At 34.0% G+C, this 22,666-nt stretch overlaps 1 protein-coding gene across 9 annotated transcripts in view; it reads left to right on the plus strand.

Annotated features, from left to right (window-relative positions):
* Positions 1-22,666, plus strand: part of BIRC6 (baculoviral IAP repeat containing 6) — a 210,869-nt gene that overhangs the window by 111,743 nt on the left and 76,460 nt on the right. For all 9 annotated transcript variants that reach the window (XR_005718377.1, XM_040224596.1, XM_040224598.1 and 6 more), the window contains 13 exons: positions 2,232-2,359; positions 4,552-5,114; positions 6,079-6,254; positions 7,234-7,330; positions 7,479-7,673; positions 8,493-8,693; positions 12,161-12,440; positions 13,789-14,045; positions 14,299-14,407; positions 17,087-17,308; positions 18,282-19,062; positions 20,501-20,644; positions 21,072-21,201. Coding sequence is in view for 8 of the 9 variants with exons in the window: in XM_040224596.1 (XP_040080530.1) it covers positions 2,232-2,359; positions 4,552-5,114; positions 6,079-6,254; positions 7,234-7,330; positions 7,479-7,673; positions 8,493-8,693; positions 12,161-12,440; positions 13,789-14,045; positions 14,299-14,407; positions 17,087-17,308; positions 18,282-19,062; positions 20,501-20,644; positions 21,072-21,201 (3,283 nt within the window). In the remaining variant the exon portion in view is untranslated. The remainder of the gene's footprint in view (positions 1-2,231; positions 2,360-4,551; positions 5,115-6,078; positions 6,255-7,233; positions 7,331-7,478; positions 7,674-8,492; positions 8,694-12,160; positions 12,441-13,788; positions 14,046-14,298; positions 14,408-17,086; positions 17,309-18,281; positions 19,063-20,500; positions 20,645-21,071; positions 21,202-22,666) is intronic.

Raw genomic sequence — 22,666 nt, forward strand, 5'->3', positions numbered from 1 at the left:
AGATTGGGGTCAGAGGGTGGGAAAGATGAGAGAAATAGGTGAGGGAAATTGAGAGGTACAAATTTCCAGGTACAAAATAAATGAATCACCAGTATAAAATGTACTACGTGGGGCATATTGTCAATAATAATGCAATGTCTTTATCATGACAGATGGTAACTAGACTTACTGTGGTGATCATTTTGAAATGTATAGAAATATCAAATCACTGTTGTACACCAGGATCTAAATAGTGTTGTAGGTGAATTTCACTTCAAAAACAGACTCATAGAAGAAAAGATCAGAGGTAGGGGTTGGGGGAATTGGATGAAGGTAACCAGAAGGCAAAATCTTCCAGTTATAAGACAAGTGAGTACTAGGGATGTAATGTACAGCAAGATAAATGTAATTTACATCTCTGTATATTATATATGAAAGTTTGCTGAGAGAGTAAATCTTGGAACTTATATAGAAAAAAGTTTTTTCTTTTATTTTGTGTCTATATGAGATGGATGTTCTCTAAACTTACTGTGGTAATCGTTTCACTGCGTCTGTAAGTCAAATCATTATTCTGTACACTTCAAACTTACACAGTCCCATGTGTCAATTACATCTCAAACCTGAAAGGAAAAAGATAAATACTACTTTTGTTAATTCAGAAAAAAAGGTATATTAGAACTTACAAGCTTTTTTAGTCTAACCACAGATATTTCTTTTATATCAATTGGCTCAGATGGTAAAGCATCTGCCTACAATGCTGGAGACCCGGGTTCAGTCCTGGGGTCAGGAAGATCTCCTGGAGAAGGAAATGGCAACCCACTCCAGTATTCTTGCCTGGAATATCCCATGGACGGAGGATCCTGGCAGGCTGCAGTCCATGGGGTCACAAAGAGTCAGACACAACTGAGCGACTTCACTTTCATGCTTTTGTTGTACTGCTTTAAAAATTATTTTTCCCTCATTATACTTCTTTTCAAATAAAATATATTCACTGTTCATAGTATCTTTCTAATGGATTATTCATAAATGTTTTGCAAGGTTATCTTTTATTTCTTAGCTGTGTACTTATCTATGTGTAAGATCTGTGTACTGTTCTGGGTGCTAGAGATTTATGTAGTTAACAAGACTCTGCCATTCTTGGAGCTTAAATTCTGTTGGGTGCATTTAGTCAGTACTGTCATACTACAGAATAGACTTAAATTTTGTAGATCATCATAAAATAAATGAAAGAAAAAGATAAAAAAAGAAAAGACTATTTGTAGTTTGATTGGCCCAGAGTTTTGATGGAGGGGCAGAGGCATGTTACCAAGTGATTATTATACATAAAGATTGCATGAATGGAATGTGAGAATTCCTGAAATCACCGATTCTAGCTTCTTTATTTTACGTATGAGAAAACATGTATTATCTGCATTGCCCACAATTATACAGCTAGTTCATGGTAGAGCCTACGTGTCAGGGAGCATACCGCTGTGTAAAATAGTGTGTTTCCTCTCCCCCCACTTTTTTTTTTTTTTAAGGCAGAATAAAAGTTATTCAAGATCAAGCTTTCCACAGATATTTTGGTTTATAATAGGTAGTTTTGTTATGAATGTTAAGATTTTTATGCTCAGAATTAGAAATGAAGTTTGTCTAAAATGGTTTTGAGAACTACATTGCATTTTGTTTTTCCAAAACTCCTGTAGGGTTTATGATCATAACATTCCAACGGTACTTGGTGTAGCTCTCACTATAGTTTTTTTTCAATGAAGAGATAGAAGTTTGAAAAGCTTTTTATTTTTCTTTTGCAGATTGCTACAGGTTTATTTTTAGCTCTATAGTTTTTGTTTGGAGAGTTTTTTCCCTCCATTCATTTTAGTATTTGCTCTTGTAGTCATTAGAAGCATGACCTTTTGTGGATCACTTAGCCTGTCTGTTGAAATGGGATAATTAAGATTGTGAAAATCACAGTTTTTTGTGCTTTTGAAAGCATTGTAGAGATATTTTTTGTGTAATTTAGTTGAGTCTTTTTCTATATTGAATTAAATAAGTCTGACATAATGGAAAAATATTGACCATAGAATCTGTAATTTTCAATTTAAAAGATATCAAGGCCTAAAAGCTTAGTTGGTTTCATGCTATCACTGTTAATATTTTTGTTTTTCAAATGAGAAGTTTCAACCATATGCCTCTTAACACTTGATACTTTTAAATGAATAATTCAGTAAATGGAATCAGTAAGCAGTTTTCAGTAGAATTACATTTTTCTTCAGGTTGGTCCAACAGCTACGCAAGCTATGCAAGAATTTCTTACCCGATTGCAAGTGCATCTTTCTTCAACGTGTCCTCAGATATTCAGTGAATTTTTGCTCAAGCTAATTCATATACTTTCAACAGAAAGGTAAATTTCAATGTCATTAACATGTATTCCTGATGTATTGATAGAAGCAATAGGTAATTCTCCAAATAAATTTTCTCTTTATCATTTGTTGGGAGTTTATCTGGGGATAGACAAGCAGGATGATACCAAGAATTAAGAGGGAAAGATTTATTGATATGTTTCCTGATTGTTTTCTTTTCACTGTGGCTCTCCCAGATCCTAAGCTGCTTCTATTGTTAATGGAATAATGGGTTCATAGATTAGTAGTTATAAACCTTCTACCTGAAATTTACTTGAAGCTCTTTAAATTATTCTAGAATAAAGGTAAGGAATTAAAGCTACTAGTAATTTTATTTGAGACCTACTTGATAAAGATATCTTAAAAAAGAAAAATATTAATCTTGTATCGAAATCCTAAATGAAATTTATTACCAAAGTCAAGCAATAGGTTAAAAAGAATAAACTGCGACCATAATGGGTTGATTCTTAAAATGCATGAATACTTCAATATCATATACTATATATCATATTAACGAATCATTTCATCATACTATGAGATACTTCATAAAAGCCAACATTGCTTTTTGAGAAAAACTTTTAATGAAATATTAACTGTATTATCTTATTTAAAATTATGGGGAAAAAAAACCATTATGAACAAACCAGACTCTATTATGTTTATTTGAAAAGTTCCCATTGATATCAGGAAGAAGTTAAAAATGCTGTTTGCTATCTTTATTATTTAATTTCATTGTGGAAGTGCCAGTGAAGTTTTAAAATATTTTAATGTATATTTGAAAATATTTAAAATAACTTGGAGATTACATCACTCTCTAACAATTAGTTTCAAAATATTGGAAGTCAGAAAAAGGTATGGTTTATAATATCATAAAATAATTGATAAAATACTAAAAATAATCAATTTAAATAGCATACATTAATAATTTATTCATAATAGTAGTTATTTTAAATAGATCCATAGCAGAATGCCTTCAGCCTAATACAAGAATTAATGCAAAAAATTTATATGGAGATATGTTTTCATAGTGGCAGAAAATTTTATCCTCATTGGTGTTTTCTTCCTCCTTTATAGCTATTTTAAAATACTAATGTGGTAGTTCAACTTGTCCATAGTGTTTGTGCGATGATGAAGCATAAGTATGGGAAGGAGTAGATTCACAAAACCCAAAATGTGATGTTATGACATGCATACATGTAGTTGGAAAACGTGAAATCGAAGTTTTGTTGTATGATTTCATTACAAGTTCAAGAGTTCTCACAATCCCTCTTCTGGTTCAGTAATTTGCTAGAAAGACTCACAAAACTCAGGAAAAACATTTACTTATATTTTTCAGTTTATATAAAGTATAAAACTCAGGAACAGCCAGATAGAATGGATGCACAGGGCAGGGTATGTGTGGGGCATGTTGAAGGGAGGGTGCCTGTGAATGAATGTGAGTTCTCAGGGCTCAGTGTTACCACCCTTACATACCTGGAGTAACGGTTTGTTAAATATTTTAGCTGACTTCTTCTTATACTTAGTATGTTGCCAGCATCTTGACTTCCCAAGTTCTGCCACAGGAAACCCAATGCTCATATTCCACCTCCTGGAGATGCCTATCTTTTCATGGATTTCAGTCTTTTTTGTGCTCTCAGCTTTCTGATGGGTTCAAGAAAAGCTTTGACCTCAGCTCTCTGATGGGTTCAAGAAAAGTTATGACTTTAGAGTTAATTTGGCTTCTTTTTAAAAAATTGTTAAGTTGGGGGGACAATGATCTTTCAAGCTTTCTATATCTTAAGCATAAGCAGCACTTGAGAGCATTCAGTTTGATGTGTAAGAGTGAATTGGTTGAATCCTAATTTATGAAAATCAAGATTAGTAAGAAATGTTTAACAACATTTGAGGTTCTAACAATACAGAGCTCATTGATTATGAGGAGTGCCTTGTGATATATAATTATTTTAGTTGTGGCTTCAAAATCACCTCTTTGATTTATTTGTTCTTCAGTTTTCTATTTGGAAGGAAATTTATTTTTTATTTTATATGATAAAATGGAGGTAAGAACAAGAAGGACGCAGGAAGAGTGGGAAACTCTGCTGCAAAGTGAATACCAGGAGTTTAATTATTGTCTAGCTTTCTTGTATTCTGGTGGTTACCTCTTTCAAAACAATTTAAAATGGGTTAATTTTTACTCATCTCCCTTTTTCTGCAGGGGTGCCTTCCAGACAGGCCAAGGACCTCTTGATGCCCAAGTAAAGCTTTTAGAATTCACTTTGGAGCAGAATTTTGAAGTTGTTTCCGTTAGTACTATTTCTGCTGTGATAGAGTCTGTCACTTTTTTAGTGCACCACTATATCACTTGCTCAGACAAAGTCATGTCTCGAAGTGGATCAGATAGCTCAGTGGGTGCTCGAGCATGCTTTGGGGGACTCTTTGCCAACCTCATTCGTCCAGGAGATGCAAAAGCAGTTTGTGGTGAAATGACAAGAGATCAACTCATGTTTGATTTGCTAAAACTGGTTAACATTTTAGTTCAGCTGCCCCTTTCGGGCAATAGGGAATACAGTGCAAGAGTGCCTGTGACCACCAATACTACAGACAGTGTTTCAGATGAAGAAAAAGTTTCAGGAGGCAAAGATGGTAATGGAAGCACTAGTAGTATTCAAGGACCACCTGCATTTGTCGCTGACTTAGTGTTAGCCAACCAGCAGATTATGAGCCAGATTTTGTCTGCTCTGGGCCTGTGTAATAGCAGTGCCATGGCGATGATAATTGGTACGTATTGAGAATATTAATTTTAAACCTGTTTCTAGTACTGTATCTCTTTCCTTTAGCAATATATGAATTCATTTTCTTTTTACTGTACAATACAGTGTTACTTTATTGTAAACATCTTAGCCTGACTGATTGTTATTAGTTAAAACTTGTGTAGAGTGGCATAGATCAGTTGAAAATTTTTAAGTGTGAAATTTTTTAAATTGAGAAATACTAACAAAATAACTTGTATGGAATTAAATTAAGAAAAGGAAGTAGTTTTTTAAGCTAGGCACCATAATTTGTAGTCATATATCTCTGACATTTTAAACATGAATTAGACATCAGATTTCGTATTAGGGGATGAATAAATTTTATTTACTTACAGTTTCTTATAATGTGAAGTATAAATTTTTGTTCAAGTTTTAACAGTTTCAATGACACATCAATGTAAAATTTATATATTGTTTCTTTACTTTTCTACTTCTTTGAAAGCTAATATGTTATTTTAAACTAAGCTTCAGTAATTTGTGACAAAATTCATTCCTGATGTAATTTTGCTTATTAGTATTTCTTCCTTCATGTAAGGGAAAAAAACTATTGTCTTCTTGATTAAAAGTTTTAAAGTATAGTTGCATCATAGCATCAGTTATTTTTCTTTGCTTTTCTTCTTGATATGTATAATGTGTTCCTCAGTTGTGTGATAGAATGACTTTCTATATTGTTACCAACAGCAGACATATCTTCTATAAAAAGATAACCGGAAATCATTCTCTACTGAATGTTATGTTAGGTATTTTAATTTCTAGACGTGTGTATATGTATATATTCACACAACACGCAGACCCACACACAGCTTTTTTGTATGCATCCTTCAGTGGTTTGGGGGAAAAAATGGCTTGCTTGTAATACTCTCTATTTTAATTATTATTGGTTTTTAAGGATTTGCTTTTTAAAAAATCTGTAAACTTTTTATTTAAACTAGGGGCAAGTGGATTACATCTCACTAAACATGAAAACTTTCATGGTGGGTTAGATGCCATATCAGTTGGGGATGGACTGTTTACCATACTGACAACTCTTAGTAAAAAAGCGTCTACAGTTCATATGATGCTGCAGCCAATTTTAACCTACATGGCCTGTGGATATATGGGCAGACAGGTGAGTTCAATCCAGCAACAATTGCAGTGATTTAAGTAGTAAATAGCAATGGGAGCAGAAAATTATCTGTAAGACAGAGACAAATAGAGTATTCTAGTTATATGTTGGAAAATGAACAGAATCAGAAGATGAGAAATGTAGATTAATAATACAAATTGAAAAGAAAAGTTTCCTTGAAATTGTCAAAGCTAACTATAGTGATGTAAGAGTAAAATGTTTTTAAATTTTAAGATTTTCTTTCCATTGTCTTAGGAAGTAGTTCTTTCCTTTTCCCTAGAAATAGTATAGTTGAATACCAACATGTTCTACATAGAAGTATATATGAAAATTTAGTATGAGTGTTTTGTTTCAAGCTTAAGTTGCATATTTAGTTTCCTTTCAATTAAAAGGGGTTAGAGAAATTTTACAAGAGAAATAGGTTAGAATGTTATTACTTTTTAAATTTCCTTTTTAAAAATGAGATTTTAGGAGCCAGTGTGATTATTTTACCTTCTAGTCTATTTACTATTTTTTTTTTCAAAAGCAGATTTTAAAATATAATTTCTTAAGGAATCTTTTATATGTCATTGTATAATTATCATTTTCATAAATATGTATTGAATCTGTATATATATTTCCCCATTGGAAGATATAGAGATAAATATTTGAGAAGGCTGCATTTTCAAAGGAAAGTACTGTCTAGTGGAAAAGGAAATGAGCACACATTAAGGTAGAAAATGATAATACTAGGTAAAGACAGGCACAGAAAGTACTGAGTTCAGAGGAGACTGTTCACTGACCTTCTGACACAGGCAAGATTTATTAAATATTTTGGCAGACATTTTATATTAAGTGATTTAGGTTAAGTTTACCATTTTATAATAATTAAATATAAAAGAATGTTATATTTAGTGAAACTTAATTGTCCTAATTCATAGTAAATTAATAATCACCTTTTTAAAATCACAGCATACATGTATGGTTTTTTTTTTTTTTTTAGGGCTCTCTTGCTACTTGCCAGTTATCTGAACCATTACTGTGGTTCATTCTGAGAGTACTGGATACTAGTGATGCCTTGAAAGCATTCCACGATATGGGTAAGGCAAAATTTCCAAAACTGCCACTTAAGTGTAATTGTTAAGTAGTACAGTATGTTCTTATTTTGATAGTCTTCTGTGAGAGTTGACTTGGTGTCAAATCATCTGTGTTAAGATAATTTTAATTTAGTATTTTTTATAAATTTAGGTGGTGTTCAGCTCATTTGCAACAATATGGTTACTAGTACAAGGGCTATTGTAAATACTGCAAGAAGTATGGTATCAACTATTATGAAATTTCTTGACTCTGGTCCGAATAAAGCTGTTGACAGCACTTTGAAAACAAGAATCCTAGCTTCTGAGCCTGATAATGCAGAAGGGATCCATAACTTTGCACCCCTGGGTAAGAAAACAGTTATTTCATCTTAATGGGTGTGAATTTAAATAATAGTTAATTGGCTGCTTTGAAGCAAAAGTAGTTGTCAAAATAAGTTGATTGTGTTATAATATCACCATTTTAATTATAAACCATTGATTTTAAAGGCACTAGTTTTCCAGACTGTCTACTGATTAGAAGGAAATTTTTATTTGTTCTTTAGTAGGAAAATTTGTTTTTATTTCTGAGTTTAAATAGACACAATTTGTGAAACTAGGTAGTATAGATTCTTATGTCTGTTTTCAGTGTAACTGTTTTACAAAGCTTGTTCCTTCTTATTTTGAGTGCTTTTGTTAAAAAATGAAGTTTAAAATTTATATAGTTATTCATTTTTTCAGCTACATAGTATCTTTCTGTATTTTTCTTTTCATATTTATAACTCATAAACATTGACAATTTAGAATAAAGAAGATTATTTTCAAGTTTATTTTTTATTATCAAGTATATTTTATTTTCAAGGCTGTATTGAACATTGCTTTTTACTTAAATCATTTGAGAATTACTGTGCTCAGTTTGTTGTTGCTTGTTTAGTTTTCATTTGACATGTTAGTATATAGAAATTAGGCAGCAGTTAACAGTGAACTTGTCACCTTGCCAGTTGACTGAATGTCCTGATTATTTGTGAATACTGTGACAAATTATGCTAAGTATATTAAGTGCATTCGTAATATTAAAATTCATGGTTTTAGCTAATTTTTCTAGTGTAATTGTTGTGATTTAAATAGTTCTTGATGCTTTATTAGGTTTCTTTTGCAAGTTTTTATTTTATTTGAAATACTTCTGTAGGTACAATCACATCTAGCAGTCCCACTGCCCAACCAGCTGAGGTGCTTTTACAGGCCACACCCCCCCATAGAAGAGCTCGCTCTGCTGCTTGGTCCTACATCTTTCTGCCAGAGGAGGCTTGGTGCGACCTTACCATTCACCTTCCTGCAGCAGTGCTCCTTAAAGAGATACATATCCAACCTCACCTGGCATCTCTTGCAAGTGAGTAATAATTTGTTTAAAGATCGACCATGAAAATAAACTATTAACATATAGAAGCATTTAAAAAATGAGAAATATACTTTGCAAACAGTGATAAACCTAGATAAAATTTCCAGATTGCTTAATTTTGAACAGTTTAATATAATGTTTAACATTACCACCACATCGTTTACCATCAAATGAATTGGCGTGACTATTTCTCTGAAATAAACAGAATGTGTGTTGAAATTTAAGGAAATATATCCTAGGTGTATATTATTTTGCCTGCACCTTCCCCCGAATTTATGGCACTATACAGCATTAAGACAAAATGAGTTAGTTTGTACAACTGTAGACAGCTTTTTTAGCTTTTCTAGTCCTCAGTCCTAGCTCTGTAATATGAAATTAACATAGATTCCCTTGCCATTGTAAGATAATTACTTCTGCAAAAAAAATTTTTATTGTAATATGTAGAGTGTGATATTTTGAATATTATGACCTTTAAATTTTTAATGTTTTGAGTATCATCTGTTTGATGCATTTTCATTTAATACATGTTGTTGTAACTTTGCAAGGGAAATAGTTAATTGTAAAGAATTAAAAAAATAAGTTATACATTAAAAGAAGAAGGAACTCTTGCAAGCATTCATGAAGAAATATGAAGTACTATTTTACATTTGTAATGGTCCCCAAATTCTTTCAATATAAATATAATGATTTATACAGAATTGTTGAAGTTGTGACAATCATTTATCTTCATTGATTGATTCTCATTGCTATCATATGTCACTCAATAATTTAATGAAGATCTATGGGAAGTTTTGTAGACCGCTGGCATATTTGGAAGAATAAATTTCTATACTTATTTGCAATATTAACAGAGTTGTAGAATCCACACATACCAGATTAAAATAGATATAATGAATAAAATGACAGAAAAAAAGTAGATTAATGCAGTGTTTTGGCAGGTCAAAAATAAATATATTACATCGCAAAATATAAGTCATTATAACCTCCAACAGTGTAAGACTTAGAAAATAATCTAAGATGGGGAGGAAGCTGCTTTTTTGGGAAGGAGAAAGTGGCTTTGAATTGTAGCTCGAATTTATACATAGTAATTTGGACAGGAAGGACATTACAATGGAGGACTCTGTACATTATGACAAATCAATAGATTACATGTTTTCTGACACAAGTGTGCTTAATACTTTTGGTTTGAGATCAGAGCGCAAACTAAAGATATAGTGTATTCCTGTAGAAATAACATAGCCTTTAGAATCAAAACATGGGCTTGAACATAAAATGTGCCCTTTATTTGTGTGAGGGTTTGGATTATTTAATCTCTTTTTATCAGTTTGTATTGGTAGAGTCAAAGAGATTATATAATGTGGATAATACTTCCTTGAAAGGTTAGATTAAATTTAAAAATTATGTGACTTACCTAGTTCTCTGTGCAAACCAGTGGTGTAACTGGCATATAATAAAAGTTACTTCCTGATTTTATAGTTGACATTAAAATCAAGGTTGAAATGTTGTTTTAGTTGGTAGATAAATTTATTAAGTATCCTTCCATGTTTCTGAGAAAGAATTTTCCCATAGCAACTGCCAGTTAATTACTTCATTGTGTGTGTGTGCTCAGTAGTGTCAGACTCTTTGTGACACTGTGGACTGTTGCCTACCAGGCTCCTCTGTTGAAATTACCCAGGCAAGAATGTTGGAGCAGATTGCCATTTCCTATTGTAAGGGATCTTGCCACCCAGGGATTGAACACATCTCCTGCATTGATAGGCAGATTCTTTGCCACTGCAGCACCCAGTTATTTTATTCAGTTCAGTTCAGTTCAGACACTCAGTTGTGTCTGACTCTTTGCAACCCTGTGGGACTGCAGCACGCCAGGCTTCCCTGTCCATCATCACTCCCCGGAGTTTACTCAAACTCATGTCCATGAAGTCGGTGATGCCATCCAACCATCTCATCCTCTGTCATCCCCTTTTCCTCCCACCTTCAATCTTTCCCAGCATCGAGGTTTTTTCCCAGGAGTCAGTTTTTCCCATTAGGTTGGCAAAGTATTGAAGTTTCAGCTTCAGCATCAGTCCTTCCAGTGAATATTCAGGGCTGATGTCCTTTAGGATGGACTGGTTGTATCTCCTTGCAGTCCAAGGAACTCTCAATCTTCTCCAACACCACAGTTCAAAAGCATCAATTCTTTAGCGTGCAGCTTTTTTTATACTACAACTCTCACATCCATACATGACTACTGGAAAAACCATAGCTTTGAGTAGACGGACGGACCTTTGGTTGCAAAGTAATGTCTCTGCTTTTTAATATGCTATCTAGGTTGGTCATAACTTTTCTTCCAAGGAGTAAGTGTCTTTTAAGTTCATGGGTACAGTCACCGTCTGCAGTGATTTTGGAGCCCAAGAAAATAATGTCTGACACTGTTTCCATGCTTTCCCCATCTATGTGCCATGAAGTGATGGGACTAGATCTTCGTTTTCTGAATGTTGATCTTTAGGCCAACTTTTTCACCCTCCTCTTTCACTCTCATGAAGAGGCTCTTTAGTTCACTTTCTGCCATAAATTGATGTCATCTGCATATCTGAGGTTATTGATATTTCTCCCAGTAATCTTGATTCCAGCTTGTGCTTCATCCAGCCTGGCATTTCTCACAATGTACTCTGCATAGAAGTTAAATAAGCAGGTGACAATATACAGCGTTGACATACTCCTTTTCCGACGTGGAACCAGTCTGTCCGTGTCCAGTTCTAACTGTTGCTTCTTGAGCTGCATACAGATTTCTCAGGAGGCAGGTCAGGTGGTCTGGTATTCCCAGCTCTTTAAGAGTTTTCCACAGTTTGTTGTAATCCACACAGTGAAAGGCTTTGGCGTCGTCAGTAAAGCAAAAGTAGATGGTTTTCTGGAACTCTTGCTTTTTTGATTACTTCATTTGGCCTCCTTAAATTTTAGCAGGAATTTATTTTAAATATTCTGAATGTTTAAATTTTGAAAGGCAAAAAAGGATCGGAGGTGAAAACAATTTCTAAACTCAGATGTGTTTGAAATCATAGCATATGATTAGTGAAATAATTCTTCCTAAATTATATACAGCTGTAAACCACAGCATACTAATCAAATGCCCCATTTTGCTGGTGATAATTCTGAGAGTAGAAATAATAGAGTAATTGCCTGTTTTTGTTTTCTTCAGGAAAATGAAGTGTATGTGGAATGCATGTCTTCAGTTACTCTGTTTTTAGGTTAATGTTAGGATTTTTTATGTGCAGTTTTTATTATACTATAAATTTCATATAATAGCTCCAAAATCAATTATAATGAAAGTTAGTGACAAAGTATGACTTAGCATATACATGTTCTTCTTATGAATTCATAATGAATATAACTGAAAGCTGCCATTTTACTATAGTTGCCATTAAAATATGAACTCGAGTTTACTTTTTCTTTAGAAATTGTTCAATTTTCTCTTCCTGTAGCCTGCCCCTCCTCAGTGTCTGTAGAAGTAAGTGCAGATGGAGTAAACATGCTACCATTGTCCACTCCTGTTGTCACAAGTGGTCTTACCTACATAAAAATTCAACTTGTGAAAGCTGAAGTAGCTTCCGCTGTCTGCCTTAGACTCCATCGTCCACGAGATGCCAGCACGCTAGGCCTTTCACAGATCAAATTACTCGGCCTCACTGCTTTTGGTACCACTTCTTCAGCAACAGTTAATAATCCCTTTCTTCCATCTGAAGATCAGGTATCCAAAACAAGGTATGTAGTTCTTCATTCTTAAGAAAAACTTTTCTGTGCTTTTCATGAAATTTATTCTGTGGTTTCTTTGTTTTTTTTTTTTAGTTTAGAAAATTCTTTGTTCTATAGGTTTCTAAATAATATCATAATTTTTTAAGTGTAATAAAGAATAAATGCGTAGAAACAGAACTTTGAGGTTGGTTAAAATTGAGATTCATGTGTGTTTAATTCTTGAGATGATCTGTGATGTGCTTTATGTGGGTATGAGTTCCACTTCTTTGGACTGTAGTCTTATTTAAGCATTTCCAAATGCCTATCCCCAAGAGTATATCTGAATCAAACAAGTTGACCACACAGATAAGCATCTGGTTACATAGTAATTCTTAAGAATATTGGCCAGTCAGTATGGGTTAATATGGCCAGTCAGTAAAGGCTTTGATTTGAACCATACAGACTGATACAAACTGACCAAACAAAGAAGGACCTGAATGTGTCCTTTAATTTACATTCTTCTGATAAATTTGGATGGTTGAAAAATTTTTAGATTGGTTTTATTGTACATTTTACCTGAGGAAAAAAGTTGGAATTTCTTTTTTATTTTCAAGCTGCTAGGTCTTTTCAGTTTTGCGATTCTGTGATCCTGTGCAGCTTATATTTATGTTTACATGTATATACAAAACTATTTCCTGACTAAATAAAAAGAAAGTTCATAATTCCTAAATGCGACTTGTACTTAAGTATTTTTATTTTGTATGTTATAGGGGAAACTTACTGTGTGTTTAACTCTTATTGATGTTATAGTATTCTAATAATATTTTTTTTTTAACATAGATTGTTGCTACCTACTTATGAAATACAACATGCTGGTTGGCTGTTTTTTCTGCTTTATAAGGCACAAATATTTTCTTTTTACCACATATCTCCTCCTCTTTTTTTTTTTTTAAAGATTTTTTGCATGTAGTCCATTACAGAGTATTGAGTGGAGTTCCCTGTGCTTTATAGCAGGTTCTTAATAGTTATCTATTTCATATATAATAGTGTGTGTATGTCAACCCCAGTCTTCCAGTTTATCCCTGGTAACTATAAGTTTGTTTTCTATATCCATGCCTCTGTTTCAGTTTTGTAAGTAAGTTCATTTGTACGACTCCCCTTTTTAAAAAATAATCCACATATAAGTGATACCATGTCATTTTTGTCTTGCTGTGTATGACTTCATTCAGTAAGACAGTCTGTCTATGACAGTCTATCCACAACTTGCTGATCTTGGAGGTGTTTTGTTTGATCTTGGAAAAGTTTTTACTTCAGAAGTCTGAAGTAATTTAACTACTTAAATTAACCCGTATAGGCTGTTTTGTGTTTTGTATTTCAGTATTGGATGGTTACGGTTATTACATCATTGCCTTACTCACATAAGTGATCTGGAAGGAATGATGGCAAGTGCAGCTGCCCCTACTGCTAATTTGCTACAGACTTGTGCTGCCTTACTGATGTCTCCGTACTGTGGAATGCATTCACCCAACATTGAGGTTGTGCTCGTAAAGATAGGACTTCAGTCCACTCGAATTGGCCTAAAGCTTATAGACATTCTTCTGAGAAATTGTGCAGCTTCAGGCAGTGATCCTACAGGTGACAATTAATTTTGATATTTGAATTTTTACATATCTGCAGAGAAATAATGTTTGAACTATGATGTTTGTGATTAATTCCGATTCCAAAATTAAATTGCATATGGCTTCATTATTTTTGGAGTTTGATTTGTTGTTGTCACTGAATTTTATAGAAGTTATGTTTAATGAATAATTTAAGATTAAACTGAGCGAATCTTTTCATCTCATTTGCTTATTTAGCAAATTTTTCCTTTTGATTCTCTTTTTACAAGATTTGAATAGCCCTTTACTTTTTGGAAGATTGAATGGACTTTCTTCTGACTCTACGATAGATATTCTTTACCAGCTTGGAACAACTCAGGATCCTGGAACAAAAGACAGGTATGTGGTGATCTCATTTTTCACATGAGAACATATGTGCACATAATCTCACATAGTGGATGTTATTAATAATGCTTTTCTTAAAGATCTTTTTATAAAACTTAAGCTTAGGTATTACTAAACTTACAGAAATAAAGGAATATTGTGTCTATACTAGATACCTGGACTATTTTGATGATAGTAATGTTTTCACTGATTATATTATCCATTGACATCTTTTCATTAGATTCTTTCCCTTCTTTCTCCTGCTTCCTACCATAAAGTGAAACACTCATCCAAGTAAATAATACTGATTGTTTCACCTAAATGTTTACTGATCTTTCAGTATAGGTAATTTTAGGTAAGTTTTGTTAATGTAGTTCTTCCTTGATGTCTTCTACCTCCAAATTCATAAGAACTCCAAGTATCTTTGAAACATGTTTTTGTTTGTATAAGTAATATGAATTATCTTCATGCTGGAGACTGTTTCCTGAGTTAATATCCTTTTAAGTATGTTGAATATTTTATATTCAGTTAAGATTCTTTATTTTTATTAATGAGTATTTAAAGTGAAATCATTTGGTATGTTGTTAAACAGCTTACTTTATGAATTATTAACAGATTATTAATTTTTTGGTGGGTTCTTACTCATTTTACAGCTGTTCACTGAGTAGTTGGTGTACGTCTGGCATTGTGCTAATACTAGAGACATAAAGTTTATTCAGTCCAATTTGGGCCCTCAGGACTGGGGAGACAGAACAGTGTCCCTAATAAGGGGATATTTATGTAGGTCAGACTGAAGGGTATGAATCAGAGTGCCTGACAGTGAAGTCATCTTGGAGAAATTGTTGCTTAATCCTTGATAATGTAATAGTTTTCATTAATTTTAGACTCATTGCATTCATGTACTCTGGGTTAAAAATATTTAAAGAGTATATTTAACAAAGTAAAATTAGTTTGATAATCAGATAACTTCAAAATATTGAATAGGCTGATTTCCTTTCCATTAAACTTTTGCTTTATATAAACTATGTGATAACTATAATATATTTAAAAATATGTTGGAATATGTTTTGACAAAGTGAATAGTAATTTATGTCAGAGTTGAATCATAATGATTAATAGGGTTGAAAATATGTGCTAAATATTTTTCTAGAATAGGTTTCCTGCAGTCTTGTGGTTTGGAGAAGGCGATGGCACCCCACTCCAGTACACTTGCCTGGAAAATCCCATGGACGGAGGAGCCTGGAAGGCTGCAGTCCATGGGGTTGCAAAGAGTCGGAGACGACTGAGCGACCTCACTTTCACGAATTGGAGAAGGAAATGGCAACCCACTCCAGTGTTCTTGCCTGGAGAATCCCAGGGACAGGAGAGCCTGATGGGCTGCCGTCTATAGGATCACACAGAGTCAGGCACGACTGAAGCGACTTAGCAGCAGCAGCAGCAGTAGTCTTGTGGTTATTTTATTTTTAGTTTTTTTTAATCATAAGAAGAAATTGAACTTAAAATTACTTTCTTAGCATAATGCAAATATAGCCATTTCAGAATATTTTAGGCTTGATGTTAATGACAAGATTTTGGCTGCTGTTTTTTTACGAAATGTTACTTTTCCCTAATTGCCTCATCTCCCTTCTTTTCCAATGACTTTTCCTTATTTCTTATCATATGCAATTTAAAGCTTTTGATCCTTCAGGGTAGAGAGAGGGATTAAGTAGTATTATACACCTTCCCTGGTGGCTCAGATGATAAAGTGTCTGCCTGCAATGCGGAAGACCCGGGTTCGATCCCTGGGTTGGGAAGATCTCCTGGAGAAGGAAATGGCAACCCACTCTGGTACCCTTGCCTGGAGAATCCCATGGGCAGAGGAGCCTGGTAGGCTACAGTCCATGGGGTCGCAAAGACTCGGACACAACTGAGCGACTTCACTTTCACTTTCATACACCTTCCAACTCCATTTCTTTTAATGTTAAGCAAAGAATCTTGTGCTCTAAACTAGACATTTAAAAGTAAACAAAGCAAAGATAAACAGTGTTTTAAGAACTTGACAATAAATCAAGTTAAAATTACAAAGTTAAAAATACAAAGTTAAAGGCATTATTGGTTTAAAAAGTCTTTTGCTTTCATTTTGTGGACCCCAGCTCTAGGCATTGGAGTGTAGCAGGGTGGCACTTGAAAACGTATGTGTGTTGAGGCTGTTGGGTTGTCAGAGTGCAGGAGGTGGGTGGCTGCTACTAGTATTTAATGCTTGGGGACCAGAGATGTGAAACATGATATATTGCATGAGATTCTGCACAATGAAGAGCTGACCCCCAATCATTGCTCTATGGCATATGGATTTATTACAAAAAGAGTAAAAATTTAGAGGATAAAATTAATTTTTTTTAAACTGTATATTGTGTAATTCTAGACATTTGTATGTTCTGCCATAAATGAGGTAAGAATCAATCTAATATTTATATGCTGATTAGATGAGTTATTGCAGATATTTTCATCACTTAAATAGGTATTATTGGAAATTTAGAATTACTTTGACATTATTGATTGCGTAATTCCTTTCCCTCCTATTTTAAATTAAAATTACTGAGAATAATCATATATTATTTTCATATATACATTGCTTACATTCAGTGGTGGGATTTATCTGTATTAAATGTCATCTGTAGTATAATTGATTATTTGAATTCATCTTCTTTTTTTAAGAATTCAGGCCTTGTTAAAATGGGTCAGTGATTCTGCAAGAGTGGCTGCTATGAAAAGAAGTGGCAGGATGAGTTACATGTGTCCTAACTCTTCATCGATAGAGTATGGTCTTTTGATGCCATCTCCTTCTCATTTGCACTGTGTAGCAGCAATTTTGTGGCACAGTTATGAACTCCTGGTAGAATATGATTTACCAGCACTGCTAGACCGAGAACTCTTTGAGTAAGTATGGTTTACGAAATTCTTTTTCTCCCCAGTATTAGATCACTTTAGGTTTTTACTTGATAAAGCAGCATTTTTATATGCTTAGTTGTATAAAAATAATGAAAGTGCTAGATAAGTATAAGTGATATCATTTTGAAATGAGATGCTATTCGTTTAATCTTCATGTTTTAAGAAGCTGTACTAGTGTAATTGCTGCTTTTCCCACCTAAATTTGGAATGTTTAATGTATTCTGCAGTTCACATTGTTTATTCTCTTTTGCAAATTTACTCACCAGATTGTTTTATCTTTAATATACAACTTTGGAGGGAGAGCATAACTAGAAATTTTAAAAGACTACTTTAGACAGTTCTTACAGTTGTTTGTTTCTCATTCTTTCTAGACAGCTATGATTGTTCTTTTGACTAGAAGTTTCCACTTAACCCACATTTCTTCACCATATGCAGTTAAGGCTTTATTGAGCTGCCTGCCTAATAACTCTTAATTCTATGGCAAAATATAATATTTATTTCTGAAGAGTTCTATGACTCATAAAAGGTTGGCCTTTTGTTCTCTAGTCTATCATTTTTGCTTCTTTTAGTTGGCATAATCCATGACTTATTAGTGAAGCTCACTAGTGGTTTTCATTTTGCAGATATGAATTAAAACCATTAAACATGTCAAATTCAATCTAAACATTTCTTTGCTATAACTTTTTCATTATTTTCTGTATGTCATTTTTTTAGGTCACACAGAGAATGGTAGAACCATTTTGATAGAGATCTCAGTTTTCTGTGCTCATCTTGCAAGTCTTACTTCAGCCTAATGAAGTACTTAATGATGTTTATCAGAACCAATCTTGTTGAGACATATAGTATTGTAATACTGAATGTTAGACTGTATACTTTTCATCAGAGTGATTTCTAGTAGAAATAATGGACGGTGAGGTCTTTCTAAAATTTTTTTTTTAACATGGTATCTTTTATTCCCTAGGTTGCTTTTTAATTGGTCCATGTCTCTTCCCTGCAATATGGTTTTGAAGAAAGCTGTGGACAGTCTGCTCTGCTCGATGTGTCACATACACCCAAGTTATTTTTCTTTGCTCATGGGCTGGATGGGCATCACCCCTCCCCCGGTGCAGTGTCACCATGGGCTGTCCCTGACAGATGATAGCAAAAAGCAAGATCTCAGTTCTTCTTTAACAGACGACTCTAAAAATGCACAAGCGCCTCTTGCCCTAACTGAATCACATTTGGCAACCCTTGCTTCCTCTTCTCAGTCTCCAGAAGCTATCAAACAATTACTGGACTCGGGTTTGCCTTCTCTTCTTGTGAGGAGTCTGGCTGGTTTTTGTTTTAACCACATTTCTTACTCTGAAAGCATTGCTCAATCAGTAGACACTTCCCAGGACAAACTGAGACGGCACCACGTTCCACAACAGTGTAATAAGATGCCTATCACAGCAGACCTGGTTGCTCCTATTCTTAAGTTTTTGACAGAAGTTGGCAATAGCCATATTATGAAAGACTGGCTTGGTGGGTCTGAAGTCAATCCACTATGGACCGCACTTCTGTTTTTATTGTGTCACTCTGGATCCACCTCTGGAGGACACAGCCTAAGTGCACAACAGGCCAGTGCAAGATCAGCTTCTCTTTCCTCAGCTGCTACAACAGGATTGACTACTCAGCAGAGGACAGCGATTGAGAACGCGACTGTTGCATTCTTTCTGCAGTGCATTTCATGTCACCCTAATAATCAAAAGCTGATGGCCCAGGTAAGAGTAGCAAACCTAACTTCTGTTCCAGGTGTCTTATTATTTTAATGTGCTGTCACATAACACTCTTGAAATTAGTTCAGAAAGTGGCATGTATTAGGGCCAGGTGATGATGAAGTTTCTGGTTGGGTGCATTTAAGGATTTGAATTTAAACCACAATTAATATTAAGTACTGATATCTCTTCTCTCCTCTCTTCACTTGTTAACATATGTCAGTTATTCTTTTTGATGAATCATGGACAAACTCTTCAAGATTCTTGCTACAGGTCAAACATTCCTCTTTTTAAAAAATCTACCCCCAGTACAATGCTTCAGCTCTTGGAACAAGATTGACCACTTAAAAGGTGGCCGTTGAAGGCCTTATCTGCATCAAGGCATTATATTTTGTAGTAACTGGATTGTTAAAAGCTGTTGATTTGCTTCTAATGAAGCAGACATTAGAGTAGGTTTCAGACAGGAGACTCTTGATAAATCACATTCAAAGTATGAAAGATTATTGTATTGAGTCTGGGGGCCAAGAATCTTGAAAGCTGGAATTATCTCTAAAATAATTGTAGTTCCTTTTTTCCAGATTTTGCTTGTTCCAGCTGTTGTGATCTTCAACAAGTTTTAAACTATAAAAATTGGAAATAGTAATGCCTGCCTCTCAAAAGATTTTTTTTTTAGAGGATTATAATGTAAACAAGCCTGCTATGCTATGTATACTAGCATAGAGCTTGTTTGAGACATGGTTCAATTCAGTTCAGTTGCTCAGTCGTGTCCAACCTTTTGAGACATGGCAGACACCAATAAATAGGAACAAGCATGTACTCCCTTATTTAATAGTGCTTATTCAGGTTAAACTATTAATATCTAAAGGGATGAGCTATTATAATTTTTAAAAATTACTGAATGACTTAACTTTTAGAAGAGGAAGATACCTTATTGCCTCAGCTATATTATTGGGAAACTACTTAACGTGCCTAATTTGAAAGAAATGCTTAAATTACCAGTTTAGGTCCTTGAATATGAGTATTTGAAAATTTGGTTTCTGCCTGTGGATAGAGTGAAACTTTCTGTTCCATTGTCTTCTGTCCTAGTTTCCTCTCTTAGTTTCTTGTTAAGGCTTTATTTTATATTTTTAATATATTTTTTTCAGAATTTTTATTGTATAGTAACCACATTCAGATATTGATTGAAGTTAAAATTAAGTTGGTTACGCCAGGTATTTTTTGAAAACCCTGTACTAGTAACTTCTCTTATCCACAGAAATTTCTGATTCACTTTTAACTTCATGTCTACTTCTTATTCATTTAAGATGGAATAATGTATTCTTTAATTGCTGATGTGATGAATTGAAACATACTTATTAATCCACATTTAAAATTTCCTCTTTATTCTTTAAAGTAAAAAGCTGGAAGTGCCACATTTAACTTTTTCAATCTCTTACTTTGTCAGGTTCTCTGTGAACTGTTTCAGACATCTCCTCAAAGAGGGAACCTTCCAACATCAGGCAATATTTCAGGGTTTGTACGTAGATTATTTTTGCAGTTGATGCTGGAGGATGAGAAAGTGACAATGTTTCTTCAGTCTCCCTGTCCAGTGAGTATTTAACAATTAAATTAAATCTTAATGATGAACCGTGTGAAAAGATATTTTATATTTTCATATCAGAGCTTACAATTACCTCTAATTTCTAATACAGCAGAATGAAACTATGATAGCTTTTATACTTAATGATAGGGCTTAGAAAGCTCAGCTAACTCTCTGTCTGGAATAACCTAGTTGTAAATTGCCATGAATAGTATAATTTGATTTGGGAGGAAAAGTGACACATTGTTGGGTACAACAGTGCTAATGCAAAATTTGACCAACAAATCATGACAGACATGCCGCATTTGAAGAAATACAGAAAATAAACTCGTATATTTTTGTACACATTATTGAATTTTTATTGTTTTATGCTTTTGAAATTGTTATATAATGACATATATTTCAAAAAATCTCTTCTTTATTTCTTGATTTCCAGCTGTACAAGGGGAGAATTAATGCTACTAGCCACGTCATCCAGCATCCAATGTATGGAGCAGGCCACAAGTTCCGAACACTTCATTTGCCAGTCTCAACAACATTATCAGAAGTTCTGGACAGAGTGTCAGGCAAGTCAGATTTAAATATTTATTTTTCTTTAACTATGCTATAGGTATATAGGAATTTTATCATTTTTATAATTTTATTACATTCGCTCAGGAACTATTTAATGACATGAAATGGTCAAGATGGTTTCACATTTCAAAACACGGATGCCGTGTACAAAATGCGTAATACATTCCAGCACCAGTGATTCTTTTGTTGTTACATGTGCTACGTGTAGTAGTGGCAGAACTGGCAGTTGGAAATGGCAACAAGCTGTGGGAAGCTGTTGATGGAATTTTCTAGAGATAATCCATAAGGCTATTTTATAGTAGATAAATTGCACAGTATATTAGGTTGAATGACAGCATTCTAAGTAATAAACATTTACTAAATCTAGGGGATAAATGAATGGTCAGTAGGTAGAATTGGCTGGTGACTTTACAACAGTGAGGAAGACAGAACTTTTCCCCTAGATTTCTTGTCTGTATTTCAAGAGCTCTCAGTTGATGCCTTTAAATAGGATATAAGTTTCTGAAGTAAAAGCATTTTGCGGGTAGAATGCTGGTTGACTGGTGAGTTTCACTTTTTTTGCCTCTTTGAAATCGTACTCAGTGATGAATTCATTGAGTATCTGCTATGTGTAAGCACAGTAATTTCTCCTAGGGTTGTAAAAGTGAACAGGACACATACTTTGCCTCTCAGAGTATTTATGATATTTTGTATATTTTCAGAATAAAAAAACACTGAAAATTTAAATGTTTTCAATTTAAGTATAAGTCAGTGTGTTTCTAAGTCTTTGAGCAACACTGTTAACTGAAAAAAGTTAGGAGTTCCCCAAAAACTGGCGTTACCTATTTATTAGTTGGAAATATTAATCCAGATTTGAAATAAAAGACTGAGTTGAAGAGATTGAGGAGTTGTTATCATACATATTTGGGCTTCCCTGGTAGCTCAGCTGGTAAAGAATTCGCCTGCAATGCAGGAGACCCTGGTTCAATTCCTGAGTTGGAAAGATACCCTGGAGAAGGGAGAGGTTACCCACACCAGTATTCTTGCACTTCCCTGGTGGCTCAGATGGTAAAGAATCTGCCTGCAGTGCAAGAGACCTGTGTTCGATCCCTGGTTTGGAAAGATCTCCTGGAGGAGGGTATGGCAACCCTCTCCAGTATTTTGGCCTGGAGAATCCCCATGGACAGAGAAGCCTGACAGGCTGCCGTCCATGGGGTCTCAAAAAGTCAGGCACGACTAAGTGACTAAGCACACCAAACATACTTACACAGATGCTAAGTTAAACCACATGAATGAGTATGATCACTTTGAGAAAATAAAGCTGAAAAGATTGTTATCTGTTTTAGACACGAATGTGTGCATAATATTATAATACTTTGCTACATTTTACATATTACACAGTAAAGTGTTAGAATATATTATAAATGTCTAACATTTTTTCTTATTTGAAAACCTCCACATTACCTGTTATAGCTAAAC

The sequence above is a fragment of the Oryx dammah genome, unplaced genomic scaffold, assembly GCF_014754425.2.
Source record: "Oryx dammah isolate SB20612 unplaced genomic scaffold, SCBI_Odam_1.1 HiC_scaffold_25, whole genome shotgun sequence".
Taxonomy (NCBI): domain Eukaryota; kingdom Metazoa; phylum Chordata; class Mammalia; order Artiodactyla; family Bovidae; genus Oryx; species Oryx dammah.